The 15638-nt window shown below is 41.7% G+C and overlaps 1 protein-coding gene across 10 annotated transcripts in view; it reads left to right on the top strand.

Annotated features, from left to right (window-relative positions):
• CFAP20DC (CFAP20 domain containing) overlaps nt 1-15638 on the top strand; it is a 227094-nt gene that overhangs the window by 109862 nt on the left and 101594 nt on the right. For 8 of the 10 annotated variants that reach the window (XM_075130187.1, XM_075130189.1, XM_075130188.1 and 5 more), the window contains 2 exons: nt 3125-3281; nt 8163-8327. In XM_075130187.1, coding sequence (XP_074986288.1) covers nt 3125-3281; nt 8163-8327 — 322 coding nt within the window. The remainder of the gene's footprint in view (nt 1-3124; nt 3282-8162; nt 8328-15638) is intronic. The other 2 variants (XM_075130190.1, XM_075130197.1) reach the window with 1 other exon arrangement.

Here is a 15638-nt window from a genome sequence, read left to right as displayed (position 1 = left end):
GTCCTGTAGGCTCTGTTTTCTCTAACTGCTGTCTGTTGCTGCTGTCTGTCCTCCCACCTGCTGTCCTTCCCTTCCAATACATTTGGAATTCCTGCTCCGTTTCCAAGCTCTCTGCCATTCATGACCTATTGATCTCTTACAAGCTCCATCTCCTTAAGGTGACCAGATGTCCCAATTTTATAGGGACAGTCTGGATATTTGGGGCTTTTTTATATGGACTCCTATTACCTGCCACCCCCTGTCCCAATTTTTCACACTTGCTATCTGGTCACCCTACATCTCCTCAACATTGCTGAAACATGGTTTTCCTTACTGATTCTGTTTCATTGGCAGCCCTCCTTTTCTCTCTCACCCTCACCTGAAGTTAACTTTATCACCTTTAGTGGAGCTCCGACTAAGCATTAGCGCCTATTTTGAAATGTCACTTATTTTTACATAGAATTCTACACAGGTAGCTACAGGATATAAGACATCAGAAAAAATATTTCATAGAGAACTCTAAAATTAAGGGGTTATTTTATTATCATTTAGTTGAAGACAGTTATGTTAATTTCTACTTCTAACTTCCCTTAGTTTTCTACTTTCTGGCAAGAGCTGTTTTTAAGAACAGAATATGTACCAGGCCATACCACTGAAGTAGTCATTAATTCAAGATCCATTGAAATAAATTATTTTTCTTCAATACCATTTCAATTAGTTGGTCTTGGTGTCAGGCTAACACTAATGTGTCAAGACTAAAGTATGCATTAATGTACAGTAAATTAAATTCAATCAGAATATGAACTTCAATTACAGGGTTTCATTCAGATAATAAATCTGTCATCAGAGATCTGACTCAATATTCTGATCAAATACAATGACAAAATGTTTTAATAACCTTAACCTCTGAACAGCCAAGAATTTGCTTGTTCAAGAATGGGTCTGAACTCTGTGAGCATCGTGAGTACTTAACCATTTTTTTAAAAATCTGATGGTTAGCTGCCTGTTAATTGTAGCAGATATTTAAAGAGGGGCATGTTTGTTTTTAGTAATAAAAGGTTGCTTTTCTCCATGGCCAAGGTTGCATGACTTTTTTTAAAAAAAATTTATATAGATGCTGGTAATTAATAGTGATATCTACTGTGTTCAAATGTAAACCCCAATATTTTTATTGAACTTTTAGTCCCTTAACATCTAACTCTTATATCGTACTTTTCATCTGTCAATCTCAAAACACATTGCAAAGGAGTAAGTATCATTTATCACCATTTTAAAGATGGGCAAACTAAGACACAGTGAAGTGACTTGCCCAAGGTCAAGCCAGTTGGCCAGTGGCAGAGCTGGGAATAGAAGCCAGGTCTCCTGAGTCCCAGTCCTGAACCCTGCACAGCTCTATCCACTAGGGATTGTATTTTTGTCATGTGTAATTCAGTGCTGTTTCCAAACACTTCTTCTTTTGTGTTGAAACCAGATGTAATGTGCCTTACATTCTCATACATAGGCATCCTGCAGTGCCATTTTTACAAATGATTGCAGTGCTTCAGCAAGGCGACTGCGCCAGTAGTAGACTTAGAAATGTCAGTTATAATTAAAAATTGTGTTTTCATTAACTTGCACAGTTTATTCCTAATATATATTTCTGACCTTTTTGAACTTTCAGATTCAGGAGCAGAAAAATAATGGATGCAGTTTTCTTTTAAAACTACTTGGGATTAAATTAATTTGTGCACTGAATTCCCCCCCACCGTATGTTTTACATTTGGCATGTAGATACTGGGTTTTTTTTTATTTATATATAATAGGACCTTTTTAAATTCTATTTTTCTAGGGAAATACTGATTTTCATTATGTTCAACATGATGTATGTTCAACTACTTGTCTGTACTGTACAAAAATCAACTTTATGCACAGATGTTAAGTTCTCTTCGAATGAAATTGAACCTGACAAAAGTGCAGAAGCTATTGGAGTAATATAAGAGACTAGTGCCATAATACAATTTTTGGCTGTCTATTCTTCCACTCGGTTAAAAAAAAAAAATCACCAGGGTCTTGTTTGTACTAAGAAATTGCATTGTAGTTAAACACTATTTAACACTGGTTTTAACCATCCAGTTAGCTAACATAATGCTGACCTTGACTTTGCAGAATGTAGACAAGAACAGGACAAGTTCAGTATTGTGTCATAACTATCTAACATGATGCGGAACATAACTTGTTGTTAAAGTCGTGGGTGTCACTGTGTTAGCTAACTAAATAGTTTTAAAAAATTGTTTAAATATAGTACAGTTTCCTAATGCAGACAGACTACTAGTCACCGTGTACCGTTGTTTTGGAGGATGTGAGGGGACAGCACCTCTTGCAATTCATGGGGAGAAATCTTGATATAAGAAGTTACCAAAGTTTTTAAGCACAGTCTATAAAAGTAGTTAAAAAGCTACAGTGAAATTAAACAACCTTTAAAGTATTGAAAGTAGCCAAACTTTGTATCCAAACACTTGCAGTTAACAAATGCTTCTCATAATTTGCTTCTCCAGTTGTGTCTGCAAAAATATCTTTGTGAGGATACCCTGGATAATTGTGCTCATTTGAGCATGCAGTCACCAATTTTATATATGCAATTACTAGTTTGTATATATAAATGACTGTTGCATGTGTAACTACCGCAATGGTAACAGATTATTTTTAAAATAGTGAAATATTATGCATAAAGGAAAACTGTCAGTGAGTCCAATCCCGTACTGCAAGTTTAGTTAGCAGAGAACTAGACAGTCTTCAAATATGTTAAAGGTTGTTAAGAGGATCATGATCAATTGTTCTCTATGAAGGTAGGACAATTAGTAATGGGCTTAATCTGCAGGAAGGGAGATTTAAGATATTAAAAAAACCCTTTCTAACTGTAAGGATAGTTAAGCACTGGAATAGGTTTCTGGTTGTGGAATCCCTGTCACTGGAGGTTTTTAAGAATAGATTAGACAAACATGCAAGTTGTCATCTAGGTATGCTATAGCACCTCAGCACAGGTTTTGGACTAGATAACCTCTCGAGGTCCCTGCCAGTCCTAAATTACTATGGTTCTATCATTTTTACTACACTGCAATAGTTTATGTAAGGATTGCACTAAAAATATTTTGTTTCTTTATTCTAGTGGTGCAATTTGTGCATTGACTTGGTAGCATTCACCAGTGAAATATTCAAAGGAGCTGTTTTCCAGTCTTTGGATGGAATTATCATCTCGGCTAACTGTAAACTGAGAAAGATCTTCACTTTGAAATCAAAGCCTCAAGATACAGCTGAGGAAGATGGTGTGTTATAGATGATATTATGCTATCTCAGTCATTACTGTTCATATTGTAAAAACAAAAGCTCCTTGACCACAATCTTTGAATTAATCATTTTGAGAAATTATGTGATTTCATGAGAACTGAAGTGTGTTTAGGTCATACACATCTAGTCTTCTTGGACAATAGATGACGTCAGGTAAATGTAGCTATGTACATTTTATAGAGTGCCAGCTTCATGAACACTGTTGTGTGGGAAAGGTCTCCTCTTTGGTTTAGAATGCCTTTTTAAAACTTTTCTGGCAAAACTCTATGTGGAGTTGTTTTATCATGTCGATTGGTAAATTGCTTAATTATCAGTGGCTGCTTCTGCTTGAAAAAAGGAGATGTCCTTCCCCAGGGTGGCTTCCGGTGAGGATGAAAAACATGTACATTAGCTGTACTCCAGCAGTTCCTCGATTACCTCTAGCTTGGAGATTTAACAGTTGATGAAGGCTTTCTTCTTTAAACAATCCAAGGAAATGTTAGCTGGGAGACTGCAAGTCACTGTTCTACTTCCTGATGATTTTAAGGTGCATTAAACAGAGAGGTTTTAAACAGTCGTAGATTATTAAAATTCTAATGGCAATTTGATGCCATCTTCTCATGGCAAAGAATCTAAAGAGAACTGAAAGTGGCCCAATGTGGAATCTACTCTTCTCATAAAGACTGCAAGAAAGGTAAATTATACAAATGAAAGATACTGAATGACCACAGATACTACATGATCCCTGTTGCCATAGTGTCTGAGTGCCCCACAGTCTTTATTGGGTTTGTCTTCAAAATATCCTTGTTAGTTAAGGAAGTCTTATTCTCCACATCTTACAGGTGAGGAACAGAGACTGAATTACTTTCTCAAGGTCACTCAGGAATTCCATAGTGGAGCAAGACATTGAACCCAGGTCTCTAGAATCCTAGGCTAGCACCCTAACCATTAGACTGTCATTTGCCTGATGAGACAGATTCATCCCTATACCACACCCAGCACCAGTACAAGGATGGCTGGGAGACAACTTGCACCTCCCCTATTTAGGGTCTGCGCATGGCCAATTTTGCCTCTTATGCAGGCTAGAGCATGGGCCTTGTTGCGCTGGCATCTATGGCCTATTGCGGTGACTTCTATTTCTACACCAACACCAAAAAAATCGCTTTTTCCATTAGTTTGTCCACAGCCTACCACAGAACACCCCCTATTAATTATGTATTGGGTACCACCATTCTACTTGGCCTTGCACTAAACCTAGAAGAAAATAGGGTCCCTGCCATAGGATGTTACAGTATAAATTGGATACATGGTACCCCAGATAACAAGATGACCAGTTCCAAACCAATATAGATATCAGTAGATATTAGGAATTTATTATATAGAGTTATGTATCGTAAGTTTCTTTGGGGACTAACACTGAAGGACTTCATGTAAGAAGTTTCAGAGTAACAGCCGTGTTAGTCTGTATTTGCAAAAAGAAAAGGAGTACTTGTGGCACCTTAGAGACGAACCAATTTATTTGAGCATAAGCTTTCGTGAGCTACAGCTCACTTCATCGGATGCATCCGATGAAGTGAGCTGTAGCTCACGAAAGCTTATGCTCAAATAAATTGGTTCGTCTCTAAGGTGCCACAAGTACTCCTTTTCTTCATGTAAGAAGTGTATTTTCAGGAGGGATATGGAGAGAAGGCACTTGATTGCTGTACTAGAAAAGTGTTCCATGCAGAAGAGGAGAAGATATACAGAGAACATTAGGAGAGGGATTCAAAGGGAGAGGCCAAGTAAATGACTTGGGAGCAGGAAGAAATGGTCATACAGATTTAGGGTGGATTTTCAAAAGCATTCTGAGCATTAAGTAGCTGATTCCTAGTGACTTTTAGTGGGAGTTTGGAACAATGCAATCTACTTTTTAGGACTGAAATAGGAAGTCTCTGCAAGTCTGGCTCCTGCCCATTGGTGAGGCTCTCTCCCTTGCTTTCACAGATGTGCAAAATACAGCAAGCAGTTATCATTCAAGGTATATATTGCTTGGCAGCTTTCAGCCTACTCATGAGAAAATACCATCTTCTTTTCAGCCTTCCAAATGCACACTCTGCTGTCATTCTGCAGATGAACAAGTCCTTTGTGCTGTCCAAATGTCCAGTAAAAAAACTACATAAGCCAGGGAAACAAAGTGTAAACTTGGTCTCTCAGAATGAGAGTGGGAATCACAACACCATTAATGTCCATAGTGGTCCTATAAGCAAAAATTCCTTTTTTCATTAAAGAAAATGGGTGAGAGTTTCAAAAGATCTGAGCATCATGGAACTTTCCAGACCACCCAACGTTGTTGGTCAGCCTGTTTTGGTGATCAACCAGGCCTTAGAGCAACATGGAGAAATGCTGGGGTTTTTGTATGATATGTGAAGCCTGTGGAGAGCAAGACGAATGGGTCTCATCAGAGGCTGCAGTACAGTTTGGGTACCCCAACCCTGCAAATCCATCAGTCTCCTGTGCATTGCCAAGCTTTATGACCCCCACTATCAGCACCTTCTTTAGAGCAGCACACACCTCTTCGACAACAGCCCTGGCAGTCAATATACCAGTAGCAAATTGGTTAGCTACTGACTGGTAGCAACTGGAAGTGGCGAGCTGCCAGTTGGCAATGGCCACATGCTTCTCCACGCAGAGAGGAGTGTTCAGGTGAGCTCCATCCAGACGTATTGGAAAGTACCTGCTGTTCGCCTGAAATTCTGGCACCACCGCTGGTCATCTCTGGACTGCATCGCTATCCTCTCCCAGCACTGCCAGCTGCCTTTCTAAAAGATATGCTCTAGATCAAACAAAAGTTATGCGCTTGTAATGTGTCTGGATAACAAACTAGCAACTTCATTTTTTTAAAAAGTTGCTATTGTGGGGGGTTCACAATTTCTTCATCCAGACCTAAGCATTAAAGTAAAAAATAATTTATCTTTATGAAAGGAAGAGGTAGAGTTTGAAACACTGACTCCCATTTTTTAACCAGCATTTTCCAGATGCAACTGCTGCAGGGCTCTCTATACAGAACTACATCATGAAACTACACAGAAGTGTAGTTCTGTATAGAGAGCCCTGCAGTACTCCAGCCTACTGTACCCCTTTCAGGATGCTGATTTGTCTTATGTACTCCAACTCTCACCTCACTGAAAAACTACTTGCTTACAAAATTAGAAATTAAAAATAACAAAAGTGTCACAGCACACTATTACTGAAAAATTGCTTACTTTTTCATTTTTTGCCATATGATTTGTGATGGGCGAAGGCCAGATGGCTATAGAAAAGTAGTGGGAGATAGATATATTAGCTCCAGGCTAAACAAATCTCTGGTACCAGGATAAGTGAAATGGCAGCTGCTCCAGGTCAGTTAAGACACCTGGGGCCAATTAAGAACTTTCCAGAAGGCAGGGAAAAGGCTAGGTTGATTGGGAAACCTGAAGCCAATCAGGGGCTGGCTGAATCTAGTTAAAAGCCTCCCAGTCAGTCTGGTGGGTTTGCATGTCAGGAAGGGAGGAAGTTGTGCTGTTGGAGAGGCTGAGTAGTACACACCATATCAGGCACAAGGAAGGAGGCCCTGAGGTAAGGGTGAAGTGGAGCTTGAGGAAGTGAGGTCTGCTGTGGGGGAAGTAGCCCAGGGAATTGTACATGTCATGTTTCTAAAAGGTCAGCTACCGTAGCTGATACTATTAGGGTCCCTGTGCTGGAGCCTGGAGTAGAGCATGAGCCCGGGCTTCCCCCCGCCCCCCTTTGTCCCCTGATTAATCACTGAGACTGGGAGACAACAGAGACTGTGCAAGGAAGGATAACTTCTCCTCACCTCCCTCGCTGGCTTATGATGAAAATAGCTCAGTAGACTGTGACCTTTGTCTCTAGAGAGAGAAGGGTTACGTGGAGGGTTACAGTGAGCCTCTGAGGCTAGCAAAATCCATCAGGAAACACAGGACCCACAGAGGCAAGGACAGAGCTTTGTCACAGATTATAAAATAAATCAATTGGAATACATTTCAGTGTGTATATAGAGCAGCATAAACAAGTCATTGTCTGTATGAAATTTTAGTTTGTACTGTCTTCGCTAGTGCTTTTTATGTAGCCTGTTGTAAAACTAGGCAAATATCTAAAGGAGTTGATGTACCCCCTGGAAGACATCTGCGTACCCCCAGAGGCATGCATGCCCCTGGCTGAGAACCACTGGTGTAGAAGGTGGTTTAGTTAGGTATTTCGACATCTCTATGGCCTTAATTGTGGAAACTACTAACTGGGAGCACAAAAATGGACCCAGTTAATCAAGGTGGAAAATTTGGCTATTAGCATCTGTAGAACAAACATTTCCTAGTAAATCTAAATTGTTTCAGGGTATAGTTGCATCTTCCTAATCTGCTCACACACCTTTTTTATTGTTAAAATAAACTAATAAAAACTACTGTTTGTACCTACCTGAGCTAAGTTTAATACTAGAGTTTTGCAGTATTTACTAGCAATTCAATATTTGCTACTTTAGCAATTGTACCAGCGATCAGTGCAGTATTCTGATGCGCAGCATGTCTGAAAATCAGAAAACTGAAGTATTAGAACGGAAACTAAACGTTTGTCAAAATAACGAACAAAGAACATTTTGTGACCATAGTGACAAAGTTTAACTAGTTAACATTTGGGCCCTAATCAACTTGACAGTGTTGTTTTAGAATTAACAAGAACATTCTTTGAAAAATCTATAGTTGCACAAGCTTTTCAGTGACTACGATGTGTTATAAATATGTCCAATCACATAAACTGGCCTTTATAGCCCAAGTAACAAATAATTTAATCATACTGCATTTCTGACCACGTTAGTTATAAAAAAGTGAAGCCTTTGTCTTTAATTCCAGATATATTTGGTCTTCCATTCACAGCTAATGACCCCACAGATACTATTCCTCGAACCTGCCAGGTAAATACAGATGTGCCACAAGTCACACAACTGCTGAACATGACTAAACTTCGCCAACCAGAAATAAGATTTGGAGGTCGTCCCTTAACTTCATCAGAATCAGGTATACTGTCTTACTAAAATTACTGTGTGTGTGTGTGTGAGAGAGAGAGAGAGAGAGAGTAATATAATGTGCATACAGTTTGATGTGTCCTATAACACATTTTAAGGGTCCAGTTTTCTCACCTAGGCACCAGTTGTATATCCCTAAAATTGTATGCACACACAAATGCACCTACATTTTGTAGGTGCAAGGATGCATGCAGACTTGAAGAATTCTAACACGCATGCTTGCAAAGTCCTGGGATTTAGAAGCACAAAACCCATTAGAATGAGTTTTTGTAGGTGGAAATTCTAATATTTGTATGCTCAGTTGTTAGAATTTTACAAGTGTACACATGGGTGTTTTGCCAGTAGAATAACAAAGCATCTGGAAGATCATAGAAGATTAAGGTTGGAAGAGACTTCAGGAGGTCATCTAGTCCAACCCCGTGCTCAAAGCAGGACCAACACCAACTAAATCATCCCAGTCGGGTCTTTGTCAAGTCGAGCCTTAAAAACCTCTAAGGATTGAGATTCCACCACCTCCCTAGGTAACCCATTCCAGTGCTTCACCACCCTCCTAGTGAAACAGTGTTTCCTAATATCCAGCCTAGACCTCCCCCACTGCAACTTGAGACCATTGTTCCTTGTTGTGTCATCTGCCACCACTGAGAACAGCCAAGCTCCATCCTCTTTGGACCCCCCCCCCCCCAGGTAGTTGAAGGCTGCTATGAAATCCCCCCTCACTCTTCTGCAGACTGAACAAGCTCAGTTCCCTCAGCTTCTCCTCGTAAGTCACAGTCACTGCTCACTAATCCTTTTTGTTGCCCTCTGCTAGACTCTCTCCAATTTGTCCACATCCTTTCTGTAGTGGGGGGCCCAAAACTGGATGCAAAACTCCAGGTGTGGCCTGACCAGTGCTGAATAGAGGGGGAATAATCACTTCCCTCAGTCTGCTGGCAATGCTCCTACTAATGCAGGCCAATATGCCATTAGCCTTCTTGGCAACAAGGGCACACTGCTGACTCATATCCAGCTTCTCGTCCACTGTAATCCCCAGGTCCTTTTCTGCAGAACTGCCACTTAGCCATTCGGTCCCTAGTCTGTAGCGGTGCGTGGGATTCTTCCATCCTAAGTGCAGGACTCTGCATTTGTCCTTGTTGAACCTCATCAGATTTCTTTTGGCCCAATCCTCCAATTTGTCTACGTCACTCTGGATCCTATCCCTACCCTACAGCGTATCTACCTCTCCCCCCAGCTTAGTGTCATCCACAAACTTGCTGAGGGTGCAATCCACCCCATCATCCAGATCATTAACGAAGATGTTGAACAAAACCGGCCCCAGGACAAACCCCTGCGGCACTCCGCTTGATACTAGCTGTCAACTAGATATCGAGCCATTGGTCACTACAGGTTGTGCCCAACGATCTATCCACCTTATAGTCCATTCATTCAATCCATACTTCTTTATGAACTTCATGAACTGCTGTGTTTAACCAGCATGGATTCTGAAATGGAAAATCATTTCTCACTGATCTGTTAGAATTCTTTGAATGGGTCAGTAAAATAGTGCTTGAAGAAAAACTTTTTGACGTAATTTATTTAGACTTCTAAAAGACGTTCTGTGAGGTTCTGCAAAAAAGGCTAAAAGCTAATAAAGACTCTAAGTAATCACAGGGTGAGAGTGACAAAGTACTGTCTTAGATCAAGAACTGGCTAAGAGACAGAAAGCAAAGAGGATTCAATTTTCATCATGGCAAGATGTTAACAGAGGGGCCTCAAGATTCTAGGCTCGAGCCCGTGGTGGTGTTCAATATATTTATTAATGAACTGCAAAGGTGAGTGAATAATGAGGTAGTAAAATTTTCAGATGACATCATTTAGGTTGGTCAGAGCCAGAGAGGACTGCGAAGAACTTGAAAGAGACCTAAAAGAGCTTGGTGAACGGGCGACACAATGAAGCTCAGTGTCAATAAATGCAAAGTAATGCACATTGGAGGAAAAAAAATTGGAGGAAAAAAACTACTCTTATACTTTACTAGTTTCTAATTTAACTGTTGCAACCCAAGAAAGGGATCTGAGCATCATTATAAGCAGCTCAGTGAAAATGTCTGTTTAATGCACAGCTGCAGTCAAAAAAGCTAACAGGATGTTATGCTGCGTAAGCAATGGGATGGAGAACAATAGTAAAAATATTATAATGCCTTTATTTAAATCAATGGTGTATCCTTCCCTGGATTACTGTGTGCACATTGACCAGCCCATCTCAAAAAGAACATTGTGGAACTAAAGGGGTTCAGAGAAGAGCAACAGAATGATCAAAGACCTGGGTTAGCCAGTCTCTAACTCAAGGGTGGCCAACCTGAGCCTGAGAAAGAGAGCCAGAATTTACAAATGTATATTGCCAAAGAGCCACAGTAATACATCAGCAGGCCCTCATGAGCTCCCCCGTTCCCCCGCCCTCCCAGAGTCTCCTACCCACTGGCAACCCTGCCGATCAGCGCCTGCCTCCCTCCCTCCGCACACCTCATGATCAGCTGTTTCGTGGCATGCAGGAGGCTCTGGGGGGGAGGGGGAGGAGTGAGGGCACAGCAGACTTGGGGGCGGGAAGGGGTGGAGTGGGGGCAGGGCCTGTAGCAGAACCAGGGTTGAGCAGTGAGCACCCCCCGGCACACTGGAAAGTTGGCACCTGTAGCTCCAGCCCCGGAGTCGGTGCCTAGACAAGGAGCCGCATAGTAATCTCTGAAGAGCCGCATGTGCCCCAGAGCCCCAGGTTGGCCACCTCTGCTCTAACTATTAGAGATCAGGATGAGACCTATAATGGGGGAGCCAGATTGTTATGCCTACTTCGGGATTCTGCCGTCCTCTGAATCATATGGTTCTGGCCACTGTCAGAGTCAGGATACTGGACTAGATGGACCCTTGAAATGTTCCCTATGGCAGTCCCTATGTTAATATGTTTGCATCTGCAAAGTGCAGGGGTATGTATGCAAAATGTTGTGTATACCGAATGTGACAGGGTCGGGCCGGATGGCTACAGGAGAGTAATAGAAGGCAGATATATTAGCCCCAGGCTAAGTAGGTCCTTTTTCCCTGGGTAAGGTAACAGGGAAGGTTCCAGAACAATCAGGAACCTTCTGGAGACAATTAAGACAGGCTGATTAGAACACCTGCAGCCAATCAAGAAACTGTTAGAATCAATTAAGGCAAGCTAATCAGGGCACCTGGGTTTAAAAAGGAGTTCACTTCAGTTTGTGGTGTGCGTGTGAGGAGCTGGGAGCAAGAGGCACTAGGAGCTGAGAGTGAGAACACGGACTGTTGGAGGACTGAGGAGTACAAGCATTATCAGACACTAGGAGGAAGGTCCTATGGTGAGGATAAAGAAGGTGTTGGGAGGAGGCCATGGGGAAGTAGCCCAGGGAGTTGTAGCTGTCACACAGCTGTTCCAGAAGGCACTCTAGACAGCTGCATTCCACAGGGCCCTGGGCTGGAACCCGGAGTAGAGGGCTGGCCTGGGTTCCCCCCAAACCTCCAAACTCCTGGTCAGACACAGGAGGAGTTGACCTGGACTGTGGGTTCCCAAAAATGGCCAAACTAAGGGCTGCCGTGAAGCGCCAAGGCGAGCAAATCCGTCAATAAGCGCAAGACCCACCAAGGTAGAGGAGGAACTTTGTCACACCAAGTAGAGGTTAGGCTGCTGAAAAACTGAAACTGAAATTGACTGCATTATTAATTAATTTTTTTTATACCTGAACTAAAAATTCTTGATCGAAATTGTAGTCGAGCTTGTCCATTGATAAGCAGATGTGCATCACTATGTGTCTTAGCAAGGATCTGAACACAGAATCGCATTAAATGATATCCTGCATTTCATTTCCTAGACACCTACACACGATTTAAATGCCATCTAAAGTATAGGCAGTATACCATATTCTGGTCATCGCTTTTCAGGCCAAATCCTGCTCCCACTGAAGTCAGTGGTAAAACTCACATTGACTCGAGAGGGAGCAAAAGTACGCCCATGGTGGTGTACACTTTTATTATCCAAGAATAAAGACTGATTAGAATACAAACTTAAAAAACAGATGATCTTTGAATATAAATAAGTGTCTTCACTTGTACAATAGCATATGCTTGCATAAATTGTAACGTTTGCTTCCAAATGTACATGCAGTATGAGGAAAAAACAGAAAATACTGGCATGCACATTGCATGGGTCCTTTTTCAGGATTTTTATTTCATTAACAGATTACAGTTTTTCCAAAATTAAGAGCATGTTGTTGCTTCAAAATTGTCATGTAGGAGTAATTTTCTTGAATTACAAATAGAGATATAACCTGTTCAAGAGCAAGAGTGTTTTGAATGTTTTCAATTAAATTAATAAAACCAGCATGTATCCAGTAAATCATTGTGTCCAATTTAACTAAAAATTTACACTGTTAATTCCTTCAATTCCCAACCCACATTAAGTAATGGCTGTCAGTCAATGTAGGACTGTAGGAAGTAATTTTTTTTTTCATTAATGAGACCTCAGTTTAATTGAACACAGAATCAAGTCTGGTTATTTAAATTGAGTAGTTCAACTCACTAATGACAAGATGTAGTGGTCCACTAAGCACAGCTCAAAACCAGTAATTTACTTAAAAATTAGTACTCTATTTGCCTGAGTGCTTTCATTTCCACAGCAGCAACATTGTGGGTTGTTTTTTTTCTTTGCTTTAAGTAAGGGCAGCCATGTTTCTTTTGGACTGTATGTCAATATGAAACAGGAAAGTATCCTGGAACATGTTATCTGGGCTTCTAAGAAATACAAGCAAGCTGTGTTTGCCGTAATGTGTTTTGAAACAAAGATGCATACAGTATGGGAAGATTCATATGTCCTCCTACAGCAGATTTTTATTCCAATTTTGTTCCAGTTTTCCCCGTCTCTTCACCTTTTTTATGAATTTATAAACTTTTCAGTAACCAGATAAGGTACTAAAAGATTATATCTGAGAAGTAGAACACATATCTTGGACGTCTAACATATTGAAAGCTAATGAAAATGAGGTAGGATCAGAGGCTAAAATAGGGAAAGAACAAGTTAAAAAATACTTAGACAAGTTAGCTGTCTTCAGGTCACCAGGGCCTGATGAAATGCATCCGAGAATACTCAAGGAGCTGACTGAAGAGATGTCTGAGCCATTAGTGATTATCTTTCAAAAGTCATGGAAGACGGGAGAGATTCCAGAAGACTGGAAAGGGGCAAACATAGTGCCAATCTATGAAAAGGGAAATAAGGACAACCCAGGGAATTACAGACCAGTCAGCTTAACTTCTGTACCCAGAAAGATAATGGAGCAAATAATTAAGCAATCAATTTGCAAACACCTAGAAGATAATAAGGTGATAAATAACAGTCAGCATGCAAAAAGAAAAGGAGTACTTGTGGCACCTTAGAGACTAACCAATTTATTTGAGCATGAGCTTTCGTGAGCTACAGCTCACTTCATCAGATGTGTACCGTGGAAACTGCAGCAGACTTTATATACACACAGAGAATATGAAACAATACCTCCTCCCACCCCACTGTCCTGCTGGTAATAGCTTATCTAAAGTGATCAACAGGTGGGCCATTTCCAGCACAAATCCAGGTTTTCTCACCCTCCACCCCCCCAGCATGCAGAATTTCTCAAGAACAAATCCTGTCAAACCAACCTAATAGCTTTCTTTGACAGGGTAACAAGGCTTGTGGCTGGAGGGAAGCAGTAGATGTGTATAGTATATCTTGATTTCAGTAAGGCTTTTGATACTCTCTCACATGACCTTCTCAAAAACAAACTAGGGGAATGCAACCTAGATGGAGCTATTGTAAGGTGGGTGCATAACTGGTTGGAAAATGGTTCCCAGAGAGTAGTTATCAGTGGTTCACAGACAAGCTGGAAGGGCATATGAAGTGGGGTCCCGCAGGGATCAGTTCTGGGTCTGGTTCTGTTCAATATCTTCATCAGTGATTTAGATAATAGCATAGAGAGTACACTGATAAAGTTTGCAGGTGATACCATCGTGACCGAATCCTTAGGGTGAAGCCTGGGACTGTGGGACTGCTGTGCCCCCTTAACTCTCCAGCCCGAGCTGTCTCTCTCAGTGCTTTGTAGTCAAAAGCAGCAAACCGCTCCAGGCGCTGTGATCACACAGCACAACCATCTGTGGAGCCCCACACCCAGCTAGATTGCATGGATGCTCCCAGAGCCGCTCATGAATCACCCAGAGAAAGGCACCAGCCAAATCCCCCCAGCTCCCAGCCCTGTACCTCAGGAATATACTGTCTTGCACTGTTCAAGACCCTTTCTTGAGCAATGCAAGTTTATTAATTGGTTCACCACTTCAACAATGGAAAGTGGACATACACCAGCCTTTGTAAACCTGAGCAGATTTTCCAAGCAAATCAGGCAAACTCACTGATAAAGATACAGTAAAACAAGTTTATTGATTAGAAAAGGTAAATTTTAAGTGATTGATAGGCAAAGTCAGAGTGGCTAGCCAAGGAGCAGCCCTGGACCCCACTGGACCCTCTGCGGGGCCAGCTGGGCCAGCAGCCCTAGACCCCATCATCTGCCAAGAATACTGTGGGACACCATATCAAAAGCTTTGCTAAAGTCAAGATTTATCACATCCACCGCTTTCCCCATATCCGCAGAGCCAGTTATCTCATCATAGAAGGCAATCAGGTTGGTCAGGCATGACTTGCCCTTGGTGAATCCATGTTGACTGTTCCTGATCATATTCCGCTCCTCCAAGTGCTTCAAAATGGATTCCTTAAGGACCTGCTCCATGATTTTTCCAGGGACTGAGCTGAGGCTGACTGGTCTGTAGTTCCCCGGATTCTCCTTCTTCCCTTTTTTAACGATGGGCACTATTGGCCAGGTCCACAGTTCCTCAAAAAGCCTCGTGATTGGAGGGCACAAAGGTAAGACTCGTGGCATAAAGAGAGAATTCCTCTTCCGCATTGGTAGAAGACGAAACATTGTTGGGACAGGGACTAATAGGTCAAAAGAAATGCCAGACTTACAGCGGCAGTCATTTCTGTAACCATCCCTTGAACCTGCTTCACAATGGACTGAATGAACTACAAGAGCTCAGACAAGTTGATAGGCTGTACCCTGATGCCAGCCAAACCCCCTTCCACCCTTCTCTTCTGGTTCCACTGCCCCCAGCAGTTATCAGGAGTAAGGGGTTCAGTCACACTAGTTTCACAGGTGAGACTGTCTGCTCTGGAGCAGCTGGAGTGGTCTCATGGAGTTTAGATTTCCTGCCCAGGGTGAAGTTGCTATAACAGTAATGCTTGAAGCAG

This window comes from Caretta caretta, chromosome 7, assembly GCF_965140235.1.
Source record: "Caretta caretta isolate rCarCar2 chromosome 7, rCarCar1.hap1, whole genome shotgun sequence".
Lineage (NCBI taxonomy): Eukaryota > Metazoa > Chordata > Testudines > Cheloniidae > Caretta > Caretta caretta.
The sequence above is the reverse complement of the archived record's forward strand: the minus strand, read 5'-3'. Positions and strand labels throughout refer to the sequence as shown.